This window comes from Caretta caretta, chromosome 1 (assembly GCF_965140235.1).
Source record: "Caretta caretta isolate rCarCar2 chromosome 1, rCarCar1.hap1, whole genome shotgun sequence".
Lineage (NCBI taxonomy): Eukaryota > Metazoa > Chordata > Testudines > Cheloniidae > Caretta > Caretta caretta.
The window spans coordinates 160562321-160582536 of record NC_134206.1 but is presented as its reverse complement, the minus strand read 5'-3'; the positions used below and the strand labels follow the sequence as shown (position 1 = coordinate 160582536).

The 20216-nt window shown below is 40.0% G+C and overlaps 1 protein-coding gene across 3 annotated transcripts in view; it reads right to left on the bottom strand.

Annotated features, from left to right (window-relative positions):
• DSCAM (DS cell adhesion molecule) overlaps window positions 1-20216 on the bottom strand; it is a 645287-nt gene that overhangs the window by 465033 nt on the left and 160038 nt on the right. Inside the window, exon 1 of one of the 3 annotated variants that reach the window (XM_075132665.1) lies at window positions 6329-6562. The exons of the other annotated variants lie outside the window; for them this stretch is intronic. Coding sequence (XP_074988766.1) covers window positions 6329-6368 — 40 coding nt within the window. The 5' untranslated portion in view covers window positions 6369-6562. Of the gene's footprint in view, window positions 1-6328; window positions 6563-20216 lie in introns of those variants that run through there. 3 annotated transcript variants of the gene reach the window in all.

The window sequence follows — 20216 nt, the reverse complement described above, 5'->3', positions numbered from 1 at the left end:
TCTCAAATTCTCAAGTTGTTTTTCATTAGGTGTTTTGAACAAGACAATTTGGCTTTTTATAAATATCAGAATTGCCAAAACTATGATTATGGAGGGATTGTGTACTCTCTAAAACAATACTTTGATAGGAGTGATTTGTTATGTTACTTTACTGATCAATTATAAACCTCTATTTACTTTTCATCGGTTGCTTGGCTTTACTATTTACATAATGAATTCTGCTTTCTTCTTGTTGAGTGCTGATCTTTACAATAGGTTTCAGAGGAACAGCCGTGTTAGTCTGTATTCGCAAAAAGAAAAGGAGTACTTGTGGCACCTTAGAGACTAACCAATTTATTTGAGCATGAGCTTTCGTGAGCCACAGCTCACTTCATCTGATGAAGTGAGCTGTGGCTCACGAAAGCTCATGCTCAAATAAATTGGTTGATCTTTACAATAGTGATTCCAAATAGAGGAACACAAATATGAAGTTTATTTCCAAGGTAGTTGTTTATAAAAGAGATATTAACATCACTGTGAAACCAAAAATCACGGTAAATTGACTGTAGGCAATTCTATATGTCAGAAGGCTGTCCTTCTGACCTTCTTTGGCATACAGACATACTTTGTTAAGACTCGTCATCATTTCTCCAGTTATTTTATCTGACAAGGAATCATCCCATATGGAAATAAGGGAAGTAAGAATGATGCTGTACAAATACAGATATGCTATTTAGCTATCTATGCTCTTGAAGTGGCATAGCAGTCTGTATTAGAATGCCAGTATAAAATGCACAAAACCTTGGCTTTCATGTTATCTGACTGATATACTTAGAAAAACTGCAAACGTGCAGCACTTTGGACTAGTAAAAAATCAAGTTCCCTTGAAGCCAGCAAAAACAGATGAATATAATGTTCTAATGCAAGATGAGGATGCCTGCTCTGCACATTATTTTATTCAAGTGAAGAAGGAAGGATTTTTGGCTTCCTGAATTTAAGTTGCATTTATGAAAGGGAGATATACATTTCTGTAGCAGTGAACTATTACTACTTCACTAGGAATGCTAGCTACCAGGACAGTGTACCCTGCCCTACAACAGCAGAAGGGATATGTCAAGAATCGCTGGATAAAGGGCAGAATTGGACAGGAATCATGGAATCAATCCAGACAGTATTAACCTGCCATGGTCCCACATGTTGAAGATACAATAAAAGTTACAGTGGTCCCAGAATCAGGGGCACAAAATAAATCAATCAATAAAACACATAGGGTAAGAAATGTATACCTTAAGGCCTTTAAACAGCTGTAACTTTGGAAACCCACCATTGCTGGTAGAATCAGAAGGCAGGGCATGAGCTGTTAGAGATGATGACGCAAACTGCAGATCCTCTTCCAATAAAACTGTGTTCAGCCTGTCCCATCGTGTATGTGGATTTGCTTTCCATCTTCCATAAGCTCAGTTTCATGATTCAGGTAATAAATTACAATAATAAGTGAAACAACCGGGCTACTGGGGAGACAAATGTTAAATGGGGTTTCAAATGGAGGTACATAAGCACTTATTGATTGATTTGCAGTTCAAACACTGAATGATATTATGGAAGCGTATTGTGTGTAAACAGCTGATCTTACAGGAGTATGGGCCACTTGCATGAGTCCTAGGTGGGGACAGCAACAGTAGCATGAGTGTGAGAGGGGGAGGTAGATTAAGCCTGATCCCAAACCCACTGAAGTTATTGAGAATCTTTCCCTTGACTTCAATAGGTCGAGCAGATTAAAAAGGGTCCAGAAGAAATTATAGAGATTATCTCCCTCATTTTAAGACATATTCTGATATAGACTCAGAGTTTAGAGTCAAAAAGGTCCTTTAAGATCATCTGCTCTGACCTCAGGTATACCACAGGCCACAGAATTTCACCAGTAATTCCTCCACTGAGCTCAATCACCAGAGGTTGAAATAAAGTACCCAATCTTGATTTAAAGATTTCAAGTGACAGAGAGTTTACCATAACCTGGATGGCAATCTGCACCAATGGTTAACTGACATGCTGCTAACATTCAAACCAGAAATAAAACCGATACACTTCTGACAAGCTTCCAGCCACTGGTCACGTTAAGCTTTCGCTAGATTAAAGAGATCTGAAGCATAAAGTATCTTCTCCCTGCATAGGTGCTTCTAGGTAGTGATCAAATTAAGCACTCCCTTCATTAGGCTAAAGTGGTAGAGTTCCTTAAGTCTCTCACTCAGATCATTCTTGTATTTCTTCTCTGAACCCTTTCCAATTTTGCAACAGCCTTTTTACTCTGGACTGTACAACAGGACACAGGATACCAGTAGTGGTCTCACCAGAGGGAATAGACAGAGATCATATCAAATCCCTAGTCCTGCTTAATATGTTCATCCAAGGATAAAATTGGCCCTTTTTGCAGCAACTTTGCAATGGGAACTCATGTTTAGCCTAGAGTTTGTTGGGCCAGAATTTACACAGAAGAGCCTTGACAGAGCTGAAAAATCTTACACAGGCACTCTGTACTGATTTATACAGAGTGTTAGTTACAGGGAATTCTCCAATTACACAGTTACTGCACTTTTGGTGTCATTCAGTTCCACTGCCCACCTGCAGTATCCCTGTTTTTATTATTTGCCACAGACAAACACAAACTTTTAGACACAAACTTTCTAAATACTGGTGATTCCATTTCTCACATCTGCACTTGATTGTCTCTCATTCTGACCCATGGTCTATCAGTATTCAAAGGTCCAAAAAGACAACTTTTGTTCACTCTTCTCTGTCTGCAATTAATGTGTACATCTGAACCCCAAATCCTCCTTGATTTCCATTTCTATGTATGCACACGGCATCTCTGCTTCTTGGTAGTACGATAACATTCCTTAATTATTCTAATCTAATTAGGTGCAAGGCCTTTCACTGTTTTCACTTGGCAAAGCAAAAACTACAATGACTACAGTTTCACCAAAAGAACCCTACTCTGCCTCATCCCATCTCTACCAAGGGGAAATACATGGAGATTTCTTTATTGTTCAAATGGTGAAGAACACGAGATGATATAGCAGAAGAAATTTAGCATACTTGAAAATTTTTGTAAAGCATTATGTTTAGTTGTGCTTTATGTGCATAGATTACAGTGGGCCATTGTACAGAATATGTCCATTACAATAATAAACACATTGGTTTCAATATAGACATATATGTGAAAAGTGTTGGTTTCCAAGGCTAAGGAACTCCTTCTCTTTAGAACAAGAGTTCAAAATCTTCTTCATATAGTGTGGCTATCAGCTTAAGAGAAAGATTGTATTATTGACTGTCACCTCCCATTTAAAGTCACATAAAGCACCTCCCTTAACATTCATAACATCCTTGTGTCAAGTAAAGTGATAATTTATGTGGGAAAGTAATATTAGGAAAAACTTTAATGCATTTTTTGCTGGGTTTAAAGTGATGTAGCGGCTGGAAGCAGAACTAGTACCACATGACCTCAGCTCTCCATAGACCACCAGCAAGTGTTCAGTGGACCCAGCAGTCCATGAATCACAGTCTAGGAACTAATACTCTAGAAATGAGGTTGACAGCAGATCTTCTAGGCTGCACATTAAAATGGAAAACACTGCTTTAGTAGAGGGTGGAACAGCCACTCAGAAGACTGACTGGTTGACCTTGACGTACTTCTATCAAGGTACTGGACACATTTTAAAAACAAAAAAAACCCCACATTAATAACTTCTTTGCAAGCACTACTGGCTTACTGTAAAAGTGGTGTGGAAAGTATAGTTCTTCTAACCCAATATTGTTTTTGTACAGTAGTCGTATTGGTGCCCAGCCACCACGATGATGGGCATGTTTGATTATATGAGTGAGATAGACAGATGGATGGGTGTTTATATTCCCTGAATACAAAGTACTTTCCAAATATTGTCAATGCTAAAATAGAATATACTGAATGTATTAATTTAAATGTGGTTACAATATTCAGGAATAAAAGGTATTAATCAAAAGACTCATCTAGCAATAAATCTCTCTGATGAGGAGTAAATTACTATGTGTATTTATAATGAGTCCATTGTCTTAATAGTTTCAAAATACATGCTTTATTTTCAGACGTGTAATTACCTTCATATTTCTCTCATTTACCACCAAATACAGTAACCATCTCAAACAACTACAATCTGTTTGCAAACAAACCCCAGAACCTTTTTGTCTCCTTCACAGGGCTCTTATTAAACCAAACATAGCAGCAGGTCTCTTCAGTAGAATCAAAGCAGAATATACAGACTCTGCATTCTCACAAACATGATTATTATAGTTAACCATTTTGTTCTATGGAAGCTGATGAATTCTGATCCTATTCAGAAAAAGAGAGGAGGGAAGGTCTTTCGGACATAAGTTGTCCCCCCCACACCCATAATATAACAGATGCTGACTCCACCCTCTCGGCACTTAATCCTACAAAAAGGGACAGATCTGGGCTTCGATCACATTGCCCACATCTTGAAGATGCTAATTCCCAGATAAACATATATCGAAGATAGTCAGCTATGATGACATCATAGAATTTAACTGCACTGTGTCCTTTCCCCGTTGTCATGGCAAAGGGGAAAATTTCTCAAGGCATACTGGCAAGCCATTCACCAACCTATCAGAGAGCCTAAAATTCTTTGTAAACCCTTAAAAATATTAGTACATAGATTGAGGCCATATTGCTTTCAGTCAAGTAATGGACCTGATTCTTAGTAATAGGATTCTTCAGTACTGAAAACAAAGCAACCTCCATCAAAAAACAGTTGTCTTCCTTGTGCTTGTAGGTACTCATACCCAGGTGGGTGATCAACAGTCCAGAAAAGCTAGGTCAGAAGTATAGCTACCTCACCACTTTTGGCTATCTTAATCATCTTAAAACATCCCCCCACCTTCAGTAGATGTGCAAGATCATACATATTCTGTCAGGTGGAATTGAGAGCAGCAGGAGCAAGATTTATTGTTATAAGCTTCTGTCTCCTTAGCAACTGTTCACAGCCATCTTAGATACTTATGGCTCTCCCATCCCCATACTATCTGAGCACCACACCAGGTGTTAATGTATTTATCCTCATAACACCTCTGAATTAGGGAAGTGCTACTATCTTCATTGTATAGCTGGGAAACTGAGGCAAAAAGAGGGTAATTAACTTGCCTAAGGTCACACGGCAAGTCCATAGTGTGAAACAATGGAATTGCCTGCAAACTATTACATGGCTTAATCAAATTTTTGTTGAATGGCTCAACTAGGGATGCAGAAATCACTTTTGTCCATAGTGGAGTCATTACAAACACTTTGAATTTCATAAAGAATCCACAGTGACTAGGTTTTAACGGTTTTTATTTAATACTTTTATTCTATTTTATCTCATCTCTCAATACTCTTTATATGCTAAAGATATATGGAAATCTATGCTAAAAACACCATCAAAAATTCTTTCTCCTTAATTTACTTTCCATTTTTGTTTCATACCTGGCTATTTTGACATTACTTAACACCAAAATGCTCTGGTGTTTAAATTATACTTTGATACCTTGACATAGATTTTAAGTGTCCACAGGAGAACAGCGTCCAACTCTATGCATCTGCACTGCTTGGACAAGGCCCGTACACACAATCACTTGAATGGTATGCTAACTACATAGCCAAGTCACGGATATGCCCATGTGAGGACAATGAAATAATAATAGATTTTGTTTCTAACACCCAACATCATCTTGATGTGAAATCCAAATTGGCAACTCTGCTTTAGTGGGAGGAGAGGAAGAGACAAGCTGTACTGTGAGTATTGTTATCTTGGGAACAAATGCCAATTTACAATGCAGTACTTTATACAGATCTGTGCACATCCTCAGGGTTTCACTTTGCAGGGATTCATCTAAACTTTCCTTTTGGTTCATGAAGTTTATGACCCAATAATTTTCATTCCTTTTTTGTTTGCTGTTAAAAACAAATATCTGAAACTCAGATCAATACTGGATTGAGACCACTAACAACCTCCTGGTTTCGCACAAAAACATAGTGAAATCGTGAATTTTAACACAAAATCATAATCTGGGTCATGTGTTCTCAAAACTGAGGCAAAGTATGTCCTTCAACCAATAGTCTCAGTATTTGTATGGTAACCCAAAGTTTTACAGTTTCAAGTGGTTTGAGTTTAATTGTGGGTATTTTGCATAGCTAATAATGTGTGTATGATATATGTACATTTAAGTTTATTTAAATACCAAATTACTTTAAACATCTAAATAAATAAATAAATAAATAATGCCTCAATTTATTATTCACATCAAGCAGAACAAAAAAATATACCTGGGGTTAAACCAGAACAAGGTGAGTAACATTTTCTCATCCGGGCTTCCTGTCTCCCTGTTTACTAAGTGTCGCTGCCATTTGCAGGGTTCAATATCTTGGGAATATGGCCCTGAGAGTCCCATTCTTTTGCTTCAACTGACACAGTTCTCTTTGTGGCAGATGGTTTTAAAATATTTTAAAGGAGGTGCTCAGTGTATCGTTAAGAATCCTTCTATCAAGCACTGAGCAACAGATCTCTGTCGAAAGGGCTCACTGTGTTTTGTGTGCAGTCTCCTGAGTAGTGTGAATTTATTAACCACTTTGAAGTGGTAAAAACGTGATGTGTATATGTACAGAAGATCCAAACAGCATAAAAACCAGCCAGGAAATCAATCAAGCAGCTTTTTAACAAAGGTATTTTGAACCGATCAAAAGAATAGCCTAACAGTTACATGCAGCTGATCTAACACTCATTACATTGTCATTTCAAGGAAATGTCTTTTGCAATTGAAAGGTGAAGGCTATCCATAATGAGCTCCTTCTGAGTCAGCAACATGACACTTTTTTATAATGCTGAGACAAAATAAATATGTGGCAAACACCAAGGAGGAATTATTCTCTGCAAACAAATGGTTTTCTGTATGGAAGGGCTCTTGCTTTGAAATGGAATTATGCTTAAAAGCCATGAAATATAGAAAGAAGGAAGGCTTTAATGTGGGACCTTTTCATTAAAAGAGTGAAAATGTACTGTAGAGGTGCTTGCCGTGAGGGATGGGTAAAAGGGGTGGGAAATTATACTCTGCCTAACGTTAGCAGATTCAAATATACGCTGAGAGTGCAACTCTGATTGATTTGGTACTAGAGAAGCTGTCTTTGATGTTTGCCATGGATCTCACAGTTGGAGAAATGGTCTAACAAAATTGTATTAAAACAAAATGTATTTTTCAAATGGATGGGACATAAGGAAGAGTCTCAGAGACAGCAAATGGCATGGGCTGCACCTCAGCTGGAACACATCGGCATAGGGCCATTAAGTAATAGACCTATAGATATTTATACCAGCTGATGATTTGTCCCTAATTTTATGAGTGCATTTTATTACCTTCTAGTAGAATAACTGGCATGGAACAGGAATGGGCAAGTGGTTTTGTAACAGAAACTCACCTGCCTACCCCAGCAATCAGTGCTTCAGATAACATACTAGCCAGTAGGACACTGTGTGTGTGCACATGTGTAGATGGAAAATAATACTGGTCAGAGGTTTGTTGCCAACGTGTTAACAAAGGGGCCTAACAAAATAAACAAGATGAACAGGGATGCATGTGTTTACAGCAAGTAAGGGTGTGGGAATTGGAAATTTCCCCCTTTAATAAAAGCACCCTGTCATAAACAGAACTAAGGCTGGAGGCAGTACCATTTGGCAAGCAAACATTTATTAGGTGGTCTCTGCTGGACCTTTTAGGAGAGGGTAGAGTTATCTTCCAAGGAAAGTGTTAAAATTATATTTGTCATTTGGTGTGACTGCTTCAGATTTGCTCTTCAGAAATATTTTTATGAGCCTCAGGAATAGGTCATCTGACAGCAGGAATTATTTAGCAGTTTTCTAAACAAGGTCTCACTTCTCTCACATGGACTTCTGAAAGACTAAAAAGAAGAGTCGGACGAATGCCTCAGATATTTTCTGCTCCTCATCTGCATTTGCTTTCCATGAATATTCTAGTGAATGAGTTTATTGGTCGGAATGTTTGCAGAAAGGGCAAATTAACATAATATTCAAGAATGTTGCAGAAAGCAAATTCTGAACATGTAAACATGAGTATCCACCCCAGAAACCTCATTATAAAAGAGTTATTCTCATTCAATCAGAATAGAAAATATTAAGTGACATGTGTGTCCAATCAAACACTCACAAATGTTTATGATCCATATACAGACCAAGAATAGACAGTACAGGTATTTTGGTAATTAATCAGACAATTTGTGAACAGAGAGGGCCTACATGTAAATAATTTATTTGCTAAAAATTATTTATTCAGTTCCACATGGAATAACTAAATAACAGGGATTTTTCTTATTTTTTCTTGCAAAAGGAACCTAAGGAAAACCATCATTAGCATTCCTGTACATCCAAAATACAGAAAATTCCAAAGACTTTCTTGGAAAGAAGTATTGTACAAGTGAAAGATAATGGCTTTGGGCCCATGCACTGCCCCATGGATAATTCTGAAACAGCAGGAAATTCTTTTTCCATCAACTTGGCTGTGGAATTTCAACAAGTGGTTCCTGGGAACCTTCTAGAGACCCTTCCAGCATATCACCAATACTAGCCAATAGAAAGTAACTCGATATCTATTCCAACTGTTAAAATTACTTCTATTCCTTTTCTAAGTCTGTGCTGTCTGTACCGTACTGAGTGGTCTGTCTCAAAGTAAGGATGAAGCCCAGAAGACAACACCTAAGGTGCAATCCATGAAGCAATTCAGGCGCCTATACTCCACAGTTCGTCATCTAAGTCCCTGTGCATAGCACGACTGTGATCCACAAAACTCCCGCTCAGCTTGTGCTTGGTGCCTGCATCCGATGAAGTGAGCTGTAGCTCACGAAAGCTCATGCTCAAATAAATTGGTTAGTCTCTAAGGTGCCACAAGTCCTCCTTTTCTTTTTACATCTTCACTGTAAAAATTACCTAGGCACCACCTAAGTTTTAGCCCCTGGGCATGTGCACTGCTGCCTCCCTCTATGCACCCGGATGCCGAAGCCCCAGAGCAATTAATAAATCAGGGAAAGATAAGACGTATGCAGGGCCTGATCCAACACAAACCGAGGAAAGGCAGGTGTTTGTCCACGTAAGTCACAGGCAGGACTCGATCTGGTTGTCAGCCTCTGAGTATGCCTAACAGACTGGGTCCCATTCAAAATCTGACTGCAGGAGGAGGTAGGGTGGGGGTGGTGGTGCTGATGGTGGTGGCACTCCCTCAATCTCTCCTGCTAAAGCTCTTCTACTGCAGATAAATACTTCACTAGTCACACACACAACCCACCTTCTCCTCCGGCCATCTGTTGTGGAGTGAGACATGTGCTTCACTCCTTCCTGCAAAAAACAGCTGAGGCACCCAAGCTTCCCCACTCCAGGCAGCTGGCTCTTGTTCATGGATTGCAAACAGCAATAGGTGCCTCCCTGCAGCCTATCTCTGAGAGAGGGTTGGGACTTAGTATCAGTATCGCTCATTAGCTAGTTCAGGCCGCTCCCTGTCTAGTGTTCTGGCTTTTGTGGATTGCATTTTTAGGCGTTCCTTTGTCTCCCCCTTCATTGTGTAGGGAGCCTAGGTGCCTCACTCAGCTTTGTGGATCACAGTGTTGTTCCTGTGATTGTCTAGGCACCTACAAGTTAGGTGGTTTGACCGTCAACACTGTAATAGTGAAGTCCCTTCATGGATCCTACTTAGTCTTTTGCGTTGGCTACCAGCTTTTATTAGGAGACTAATGATAAAGTAAGCTATTGATGTAAGGCAGGGACAGACTGAGGTCTAGGTTTTCCCTGATTTTCCCAAGTAAGTTGTTTTTCTGGATCAGCTTTTGCTTGACAAAATAATATTTTTCAGCACTTTTGACTCAAAGGGTTTCAATAGCAGGAAGGGTGCTCCACTTTGCAGAAATGAGAAAGTCTCTCTCCCACTCTCACTGCAGACAATGTGGTCAATGACCATTACTTTCCGATCATCCATGCATTACAGCATCACCGGGGACACTGAATGCCGCAAAATATATCCTGATTTGCTTGTTGGTGCCTTTTTGATGTCACATTTGTGCATGGACTCCTCACCATGCATAGCTGTGATCTAACAACCAAAAAAACCAAAATATTCCCTTTGCCATTAAGTTACTAAGGAAAAAAAAGTCATTAAAGTATCTTACTTTGTCATTCTTTCTACCCTCTCTCATCTCTTTTCAAAGTGATATTTCAATTCATATTACGCACATGCACAGACTGAAATGTTCAAAGTCGAGCAAAGGATTTGGACACCTAATTTTCAATGGGAAATGGGCATTCAGGCCTTTTAGATGATTTTAGAAATCTCAGTCTTCACGTTTGAGCAGGTAAGGCAGTTTTTGGCTTAAGGATATTATCTTCTTTTCCCCTTCCTGATCCCCCTACCTCGTCCCTCACTCCCAGCTGTCTTTCCATCATCAACCTACTCTTTGGCTGCCTCTAAAGGATCCCAGAAGCAGGTGAGAGGGAGAATGATAGAGGCAGCACGAGATTGAAATGTTAAGAGAGGTGTGTGTGGAGCAGGACAAAGTGACAGTTTTATGCTATCACTGCCCCTAAAGCGCCAAGCTGCCCTTTCACCCTTTCAACAGAAGTCTGGGGAACTCCCGTTTCTTTTAACCAACTATGTATTGTAAAAAAACAAAACCAAACACAAACAGCTTGGGGATCATTCCTGTTTATAATTTAAAAATGGTTGTTTGGAGCACAGATTGCTGCTGAAAGTTCCTGGGGAACAGAAGGAAGGGAAAGATCCTTCTGCAACTTACTGTTCAGAGTGTAAAATGCAAGCATCCATTGCACAGCTCCCTTGTTTTCAAAGGAAATTTAATGTAAAATTAAAGAGCCATAGCCCCAGAGCAATAAGCCATGCCACATTGCGAATTAATACAGCTACTGGTGCCATTCTCCAGCAAAGGAAGGCACTTATATTAACTATGTCCTTGGGGCTTTCTCGACAGACAAGAAGGGCTGGTCCTTGCCCTGAGGAGCTCACAGCACACTCAATCATACACGCAACCACTGGGGAGGTGTGGTAGGTTCACCACCCAACTTTAATACCTTGTTATTGTCTCTTCGAGTTGACCATGGAATTAAGGCATTTTCATTCCTCTTTTTTTTTACAACCTCTTTTGTATGCAGTTACACATATGCACCTAAGACATGCACTGAATGGCTACTACTGTGTAACTTGTTATGACAGATAGAATGCTATCTGGTTTGCTTGCAGATCTTGTGTGAACTGCTATAGCAGAATTTTGCTCATTTTTACTCTAACTTTGAGTGTTCTCACTAGCTCCAAAGTATATGTAATTTTTCATGTCCACCTGTAGCACACTACCTTTATTGTGTTAGTAAATATCTGGGGTTTTATAGCCTGCCCTTCACCATAACATCTGAGCGCCTATCCATATGAATATTTAAGCTGTCACTTTAAATAACTTCTGTGTATGTGCAGTAGCTAATTTTCAAGTGTTAATCACTCAGCCATTTCTGGTCATTAAAAATAATGCTAGCAGATCTGTGTGGCTATTAAAAAGGAAATTGGAAAGTTTAGAGGACTATGATTGAAGAAATATTTTGTTAGTATAGAGTTGTAAGTGTTGGTGTCGTGACTAAAATTTAGTGTAATCAGTGAAAAATGCAATTACAAGTCCAAAAATGTCCACTGTAAACTTGTGCTAGCTAGGTTAGGTTTTCCATATGGGCTTGTATTACTGTATTATTATTACTAGTATTTTATTCCACTAGAATGCATGTGCATGTTAAAATATTCAGTGTGTGGTAAGTACTTTTAGGATAATAAACTCATCATGTACCCACTAATATGTACAGTTTCAAGGGTAAGGCAAGCTAGTGATAGGTCAGTGTTTATCTCCAAAATATAGGATAAGCCTAGGGTGACCAGATAGGAGGTGTGAAAAATCTGGACCGGGGGGAGGGGGCGCGGCGGGAGAATAGGCACCTATATAAGGCAAAGCCTCAAATATCTGGACTGTCCCTTTAAAATCAGGACACCTGGTCACCCTATATAAGGCAGAGAGAATTCTTCACAGAGAAGTAGTAGTAACAGATGTGAAAGAAAGAGAACATTACAAAGAATGCTGTTTCCAATTATTCCTGTCTGATTTTCCCCACCATGTCTGTGTCAGATTGACTTTTGCAAGATGGACTTATTGTAAGCACTGTAAATTAACAACTGCATGAGGAGTCCCACCTCTTCCCTTCCAGCCTAAACTTCCTGAGCACATCTGCCATTGACAAACACCACTGAATGAAAGCAAACACAATTGAAAGGTTCCAGTTATTACGGCTAAGAGTATTTGCTTTTCTCTCATTGATCACCTGCCCATTTACTTACAGCAGCTGGAATGCCAACTCCATGTGACTATCTAAAAAGGTTATCTTACACACAGATGAACAGGTGATATACTTCTTGACACAGTACAAAATATTCCTTCTCCGCTTGTTGTAAAGATCTCGACGAAACACAACCATAATTGTTGTATAAAATTTCTTCTGCAATGACAAAAAAAAGTTTCCTAGACAATATGGTTCCCTGTTTTGTCCCCCAGTGTCTTTTGGTAGCATCTTCCCATATTGTTTCTCTTTATTTCTACTTAAAATGATACTGGGCTATGTACAATAACTTGTGCATTTTGTGAAGCTTTGCAAGTTATTATTTTACATGTGGCTGGCATTGGCAATTGGGTCCAACACCTTACAGTTGACTCGTAGGGCTGCAAAAATCTTTAATATATAATTAATCAAGATTCTTCCACTTAGGGGTTGAATGGAGGGGGTCGGGGCAGCAATGATACACTTTCAAACCCTGGCTATGAATCAAGATCCATCCGCAAACAAATTTCTGTCCATTTGACATGCCAAATTGAGATGTCTCTCAAAACAGATTATGTAGGTGCTCAAAATATGGTCATGTATGCTCTACTGGGTTCCACTGGGCTCCTTTGGTTTGACACATTGACAGAGGGGTTCCCATTGGCTCTGCATAGTTCTTCGGGAGTTGCTCAGATGTCCTGTTGAGCTATGCTAGGCTCCTTGATTTATTCTTGATGGGGGTAGGGAAGTGGTTACACTCTCCAAAGCGCCACAGACTTCAGGCACCAAAATAAGCTGTCATTCTCACTAATTTGTGCAGATTTTTATAACAGGATCATCCATCTCCTTTCTTGCATGGTTTTATCAGTAATGAAATAATTAAATAAGGTTGACATTTACATTATCCATGAGCATCTGAGCTAATGCTTCATTGAAATGGAACAGGAAGAGTTCACACCTCTCCAAGCTTTTGTTTCATTTTGCAAATTCAGGGAGATATCTACATTATAGAATTAGGTCAATACAAGGCAGTTTATATTGACCTAACTCTGTAAATGTCTACACTAAAATTTTGCTCCTGTCAACGTAACTCGCCAGCTACTCTGATTTAATAACTCCACGTCCACAAGAGGCATAGAGTCAATGTCTATGTAGTTAGGTTGATGAAGTGTCTGTCTACGCTGCATTGCTTACATCAATTATTGCTGACTTTCAGAAGTCATCCACAATGCCCCACACTGACAGTACAATCGATACAAACCATCCTGGTGAGGATATGCACCACTGACACAAGGAGCAAAGTGTAAACACCCACAAGAGAGGTAATAACTGCGGTGGCTGTATGCCGACGTAAGTTAGGTCAACCTAATTTTGTAGAGTTGACATGGCCTCCACTCATGCTTGGAAGGGTTTATTTTGAACAGTAAGTATTAGAGGTTTATATATATATATATATATTTTAAGTTAGCTGAGACTTTTGAGTACAAAAAGGCAGTATAGAAAAGTAAAGGAACTCCCTGTCTCCACGTACTAAACCTAATTTGAAATCTTCATCTAATATAACTGAGAGAGATGTTTGGGGCTGGTGTTTTAAAAATGCACTTTTTTCTTCTACTATTAAATTTAGCTGTTTATAATAAATCCTTATTGATTTCATAAACCTGTATATGAGCGAACAGGTCTTAAATCCTCCAGAGCATTAGAAGTGGTAATCACCTCCAGTTTCATGGAAGTTAAACAAAATAAATAAATAATTGGGAAGCATATTTCTCAGTAATAACAGAGGCCCAGAGATTTAAGAATCTGGATTATAACCTGAGACTGAAGACAGATAAAAATTCTGTAAAGTGAAACTTAGTTTGTTGGAAGAGAAGTGAGTGGAGAAGAAAATTTTACTAGTAATTACAGTAAGCAGCTTTACACTATATAGAAAATGGAAATCTAAACATTATAATGTATTTAAATTCCATAAGCCTTTTAATTAGTTTGAAAATACTGAAAGGTAGGGAAGTGTCCAAATTCCAGGAAAGCAAAATATCAAACACTGATACAGCCTTGGACTGAAATGGAATAACTTGGGGAAAAAATCCTGGGAAACTTTAGAAAGAACCCTACTAAAAAAAAATCCCAGTGCTCATGTATTAAAGGTTTATACCTTTTGGAGGCATTGTTACCAGAGTGCCAACAAATACAATAAATATAAAAACAACTGTACCAAAAGCATAACCCCACGGGGGGGTTCATATATTATAGTAGCAAGCACTATCCAGCTGAAGATCTCTAAAGTGCTTCTAAAAAATTAAGAGTCAAGTTCTCAAAGCCATTTTACCCCCATCTCCCACTTGTGAACACAAAGCTTAGTTCCTGCAAACATCTGGTAGTACATTTCAAGCACTAACCTCCAAGCATATTCAGTTACAGAATGTAACTGTGCAATCCCCACTACTCCTAAATGAGTTTTAGGCAGGTAAATTCTACCTCTTGTGCATTCATGTGTTAGTGCTTGAAAAATACATATACAGCTGTGGACAGGCACAGAGCTGCATGTGTATAAATACAGGCCACTTTTTGAAAATTTGTCCCTCACTCACTAAGTCTTATAATATATCTGTGAGATAGACAATACTGCAGCTGAAGTTCCCACTGTTTTTAAGCAGTATTTATTCTGTAAGGCTCCCTTAAGAGCCCTCTCCTCTCTCAAATATTCAACAGCCTAAACAATTGATTTGCAATCAACCACAGGAAATAAGCAATCTTAAGTGTCAGATTTATTCTAATTGGTTCCAACCATCAGTCTGAGGTCTTGGGTATTACAGATTTGTTGGGATTGCGCTAAGAGAGGGAATTCATTGTCCTAGAAGCAGAATTGTGTCCAGCCACACATTTCATGCCAGGCAAGAAATCAGGGGCCAGTGTTTTTACAACATCCATTGCCAACCTTTAAAAAAAAAAAGTGTATCGTGGCTGTTTTCAATAACTATTCCATCAGTTGAGGCGAATATGAGTATAGGGGTTTATTTCTAAGAAAACAGTCCAAGTGTGAACGAAAAGAAAAGTTGTCAGTGCTCTCACAGCAGACATAATTGATGAGAACTGCGAGGTTGAGGATGACTATGACAACAGTGATGAGGATGATGACAACACCCTATGTTCATCATAGAATAACAGTTGCCATTCAAATGGAAACATTATTGCTATTCTCCTTCTAGTCAGCTGAAGTGGTGAATATGGCTAATTGCCCAAGGTGAACAAACCAGACACTGTTGTAACTCTGAGTGATTCACACCACTGATTGGGCTGGGATGACAGCTGCTAAGAATTATATGTGAACATCTCCAAGAACCGTTAACTTCTGGCATTCAGGCAGATCCATTATCTTCTCAGCTGAGCTGCAGTGACCTATCTGAAATTGTCTAATTCAGATTTTGACGATGGGGTAAAACTAAAAAAGTCATCCAAACCAATGTCATGTTCCAAGCATTTCCTGAAAATAGGAAATAAACTGAGCACACAACTTCCTTCCTCATACCAGTTTACTTACTGAGATATGGCTGGTTAATGTTTAATGTTGACACTCAGTGCTGCATCTGGGGGCTAAGTGAAGCAAATAAACTTTCAAAAGGACTAGTTATACTTATAAGATGTATTTTACTCTGCAGTATCAAAATGAGTAGATCTCTGCCAAAAAAAAACCCCAACAAAAATGTGTACGTTGTATATAAATAAAAGATATGTATGGTTTTAGATTCTATGTCAAGAAAGTATATCACAATGGCTTTGCATTTTTGTTTGTTAATTACCGGTACTTTGCTAGAGTCTCTGCTCTACTCCTTTTGCTATGTTGTTGGTCATTAGTCTCTTGTGCTCTACATAAGTAGCTGATGCAAACCTATCTAACACATTCTATGGTCAGAGTTATTCTGAATTTTACTATATTGCTTCTTTAGATTAATTTGCTCCCTAATTTTGTATCAGCCATTTAATCACCAAACTGCATATTCCATCCTCAGGTCATTATAAAGTGAACAGCGTTCATTCTAATACTAATCCTTGTGGCATTCCATTAGTCACCTGCCTCCATCCAAAACTGCTTCTATGCAAATTATCCTCTTTGATAACCTATTCTTTACTCTCAAGTATCCCACACATTGATCTCTAACTTTAAAAATTGGTCAGGTAAATTATTTCCATAGCTATTCATATAACGTTATATTATTTCTAAACTAATAATTTTTAAAAGAAAATTAGATTTGCTAGGCATGACCTCCCTTTCGTGAACCCTCGCTTACTTTTTAAAATTAAATTGCCTCGTTAGGTGTTCTGTTATTCCGTCCCTAATTAATGCAGAGTGATTTCCCCTTCTCTGACATGAAGTTTATAAATACGGTATTTCTGAGATCTTCCTTAGACCTCTTCCCAGGTGTGTTGTAGAGGTTACTAACAGCCTGGAGAGAAGCAGTTGTAACTATCCTCTTGCATATAGCTAACTCTTCTCAGCTCCCTACACAGAATACAGAATTTAGACTTAAACTTTCACGCTGCAGACAAGCTATGGAGTAGACTTTATATTAATGTTTTTTAAAAGCTACAACTAACCTCAGGGTCCAATTAGTACAACACAGTAATCTTTTGTATTTACTAAACATGAGCAAAAATTCTTCCTTTAGCTGAAGCTCAAGATGAACAAATGCTGGCAAAGCAAGAGAAACAAAATGACTCTTAGAAATAGCATATGTACACAGCACTTAGCAGAATAGGTCTCTGCTTGGGCCTTTAGGTACTATGAAACACAAATAATAATGAAAATGGCCCCAATCTTACAAATAGATGCACCTGTGTGGACCTTTATGCTATTATAGACTAGCACTGACTTTACGATGGAGTGAAGCTCCGCTTCAACACATCCGATTGGGGCCAAAAAATGCAAAAACAGTAGTCCCCCCAGAGTTTAAGCTAGTTGATTGGATAAATGCAGAGTGACCTAGAAGCCCTAGAAAGATTTTCTTTGTCAATATTGGACAAATATCTTTAACTGTTTAAATTCTCTTTTCGTTAGTATGTGTCTAAATGACTCTGTCAAAAGAAGTATACTAATTTTTTGAATGCTGCATCTAACATGAGTTTTGGGCAGATCACAACTCCCCAAGAAACATGGGTTCAGGACAGTTCTGCCTGCACCTGGGAGCTGCACTAGTGTCAGATATCTCTGCTGTCCTGTCTCTGGTGACAGAGAGGTTGGTGCCAGTGATTCTTCCTCCAACTGGTGGAAAGGTGTCTTTCTCAGAGCACTATTGGAATGGGAAGCTAGGCTTTCTATTCTCCTTTCTCTAAGGCATCTACTCTGACGAAGGGCATCTCAACACAGTCAGTGCCGGGGTGACTTAGGATTCCTGGGCTATGGGAAGAGGGGAATTGCCTTCAGATCCCTAAGGGAGGTGTCAGCTCTGGACTCCTGCATAGAGATAACATGCCCTGGAGACATCAGTGCTGAGCCTGCCACAGCAGATAGCTTCAGTGCCGTTTTAACGCCTAAACTGCGATCGGTGCTTCAGAAGACTTTGCACCAGAGCTTCTTTTGGACGTTGTTGGGCTGAAGCCAGAGCAGATGCCTTTGCTCACTTGGCAATACTGGGCCTCAGTGTTGCTGATAGCCATTGTGTGCCCTACATTCAGGTGCCCGTGCCTATCCCTTTGAGGCTTCTCCTGTGAGGTAGGTCTGCAGTCTCAGTGAGTTCATCTGGTGATCCCAGAACACTCTGGGGGTGAACACTCAGAAGACTGAGCACTGTTCTGGGGAATGAGTTTCCCCAACGCATATGAGGCACTGAACACACACGTCCATTTCCAGGTAAAGTCTCAGGGATAAGGTGCACCTCTGAAGTTAGGGTTGCCAACTTTCTACTCGCAGAAAACCAAACACCCTTGCCCTGCTCCCTGCCCTGCCCCTCCTCCAAGGCCCCTCCCCTTTTCCGAGGCTCTGCCCCCGCTCACTCTGTGATGGGTTGGACCACAGAAACCCTCTGGGAGCTGCCACCTGATGTGCCCAGACAAGGGCCGGCTCTAGGCACCAGCAAAGCAAGCACGTCCTTGGGGCAGCACAGGTCCCGGAGCAGCATTCCGGCCAGCCTTTTGTTTGTTTGTTTGGTTTTGCTTAGGCAGTTAAGCTCTTGGAGCTTGGGGTGGCAAAAAAACTAGACCCGGCCCTGACCAAGACTCCTTCTGCTCCTGCTTTCCTGCCCTGGCAGCTTAGGACTGCAGTGCCCTGCCTGGTTTGAGCCAGACCCGCTAGCCTGCTGCAAACTCAGACCCAGGTCTGAACCACGTCCCCTAACAGCTGTAGGCTTAACTGAAAGCAGCTTACAGAAGTGTTCCTGTTCTTGACAGTCAGATGCCCAACTCCCAGCGGGGTCCAAACCTTGAATAAATCCGTTTTACCCTGTATAAAGCTTATACAGGGTAAACTCATAAATTGTTCACCCTCTATAACACTGATAGAGAGATATGCACAGCTGTCCGTCCCCCCCCCACAAGTATTAATACATACTCTGGGTTAATTAATAAGTAAAAAGTGAGTTTATTAAATACAGAAAGTAGGATTTAAGTGGTTCTAAGTAGTAACAGACAGAACAAAGTGAATTACCAAGCAAAATAAAATAAAACACGCAAGTCTAAGTCTAGTACAGTAATAAAAACTGAATACAGGTAAAATCTCACCCTTAGAGATGTTTCAGTAAGTTTCTTTCACAGACCGGACACCTTTCTAGTCTGGGCACAATCCTTTCCCCTTGCACAGGCCTTGTTCCAGCTCAGGTGGTAGGCTAGGGGATTTCTCATGATGGCCGCCCCTTTTATTCTGTTCCACCCCCTGATATGTCTTTGGCACAAGGCGGGAATCCTTTGTGTCTCTGCCCCCTCTCCCCCAATGGAAAAGCACCAGGTTTAAGATGGATTTCAATACCAGGTGACATGGTCACATGTCCTGTGAGACTCCAAGCCTTCATTCCTCCCAGCCTGACTCACAAGAAGGCCTGCCAGCAAACAGAGCCATCCACAGTCAATTGTCCTGGCTGATGGGAGCCATTAAGATTCCCAACCACCATTAATGGCCCACACTTTGCATAATTACAATAGGCCCTCAGAGTTATATTTCTAGTTTCAGATACAAGAGTGATACATTTATACAAATAGGATGACCACACTCAGTAGATTATAAGTTTTGTAATGATACCTTACAAGGGACCTTTTGCATGAAGCATAGTCCAGTTACATTATTATTCACACTCATTAGCATACTTTTATAAAATCATATAGAGTGCGTCACACACTCCATCCCCCCTCCCTCTGTCACTTGCTTTCCCCACCCTTACTCACTCGCTCATTTTTACTGGGCTGGCTCAGGGGCTGGGGTACTGGAGGGGGGCTGAAGCCACTGGGCATCAACTTTGCCCCCCACCCCACCCAGGGCACTGGGGCTCAGGCTTTGGCCCCACTACCTGGGACAGTGGGGCTTGGGCATGCTCAGCTTCGGTCCCCCCTACTGGGGTCATGTAGTAATTTTTGTTGTCAGAAGGGGGTCGTGGTGTAATGAAGTTTGAGAACCCCTGCTCTAGGGGATGGTCATGCAGCCCCAGAGGACCCAAATTTGCCAAGAGTTCTGCAAGCTTAAGGTACCAGGAGGTACCACCCAACAGCTGGAAGGGACAGATGCCCTTGTAAAAGAATATATAATTTCCCAGCAATAATTTGCTTTTTTCTCCACTCTAAACCTTTCTTTGTGTTTTATTGCTAACCATAATA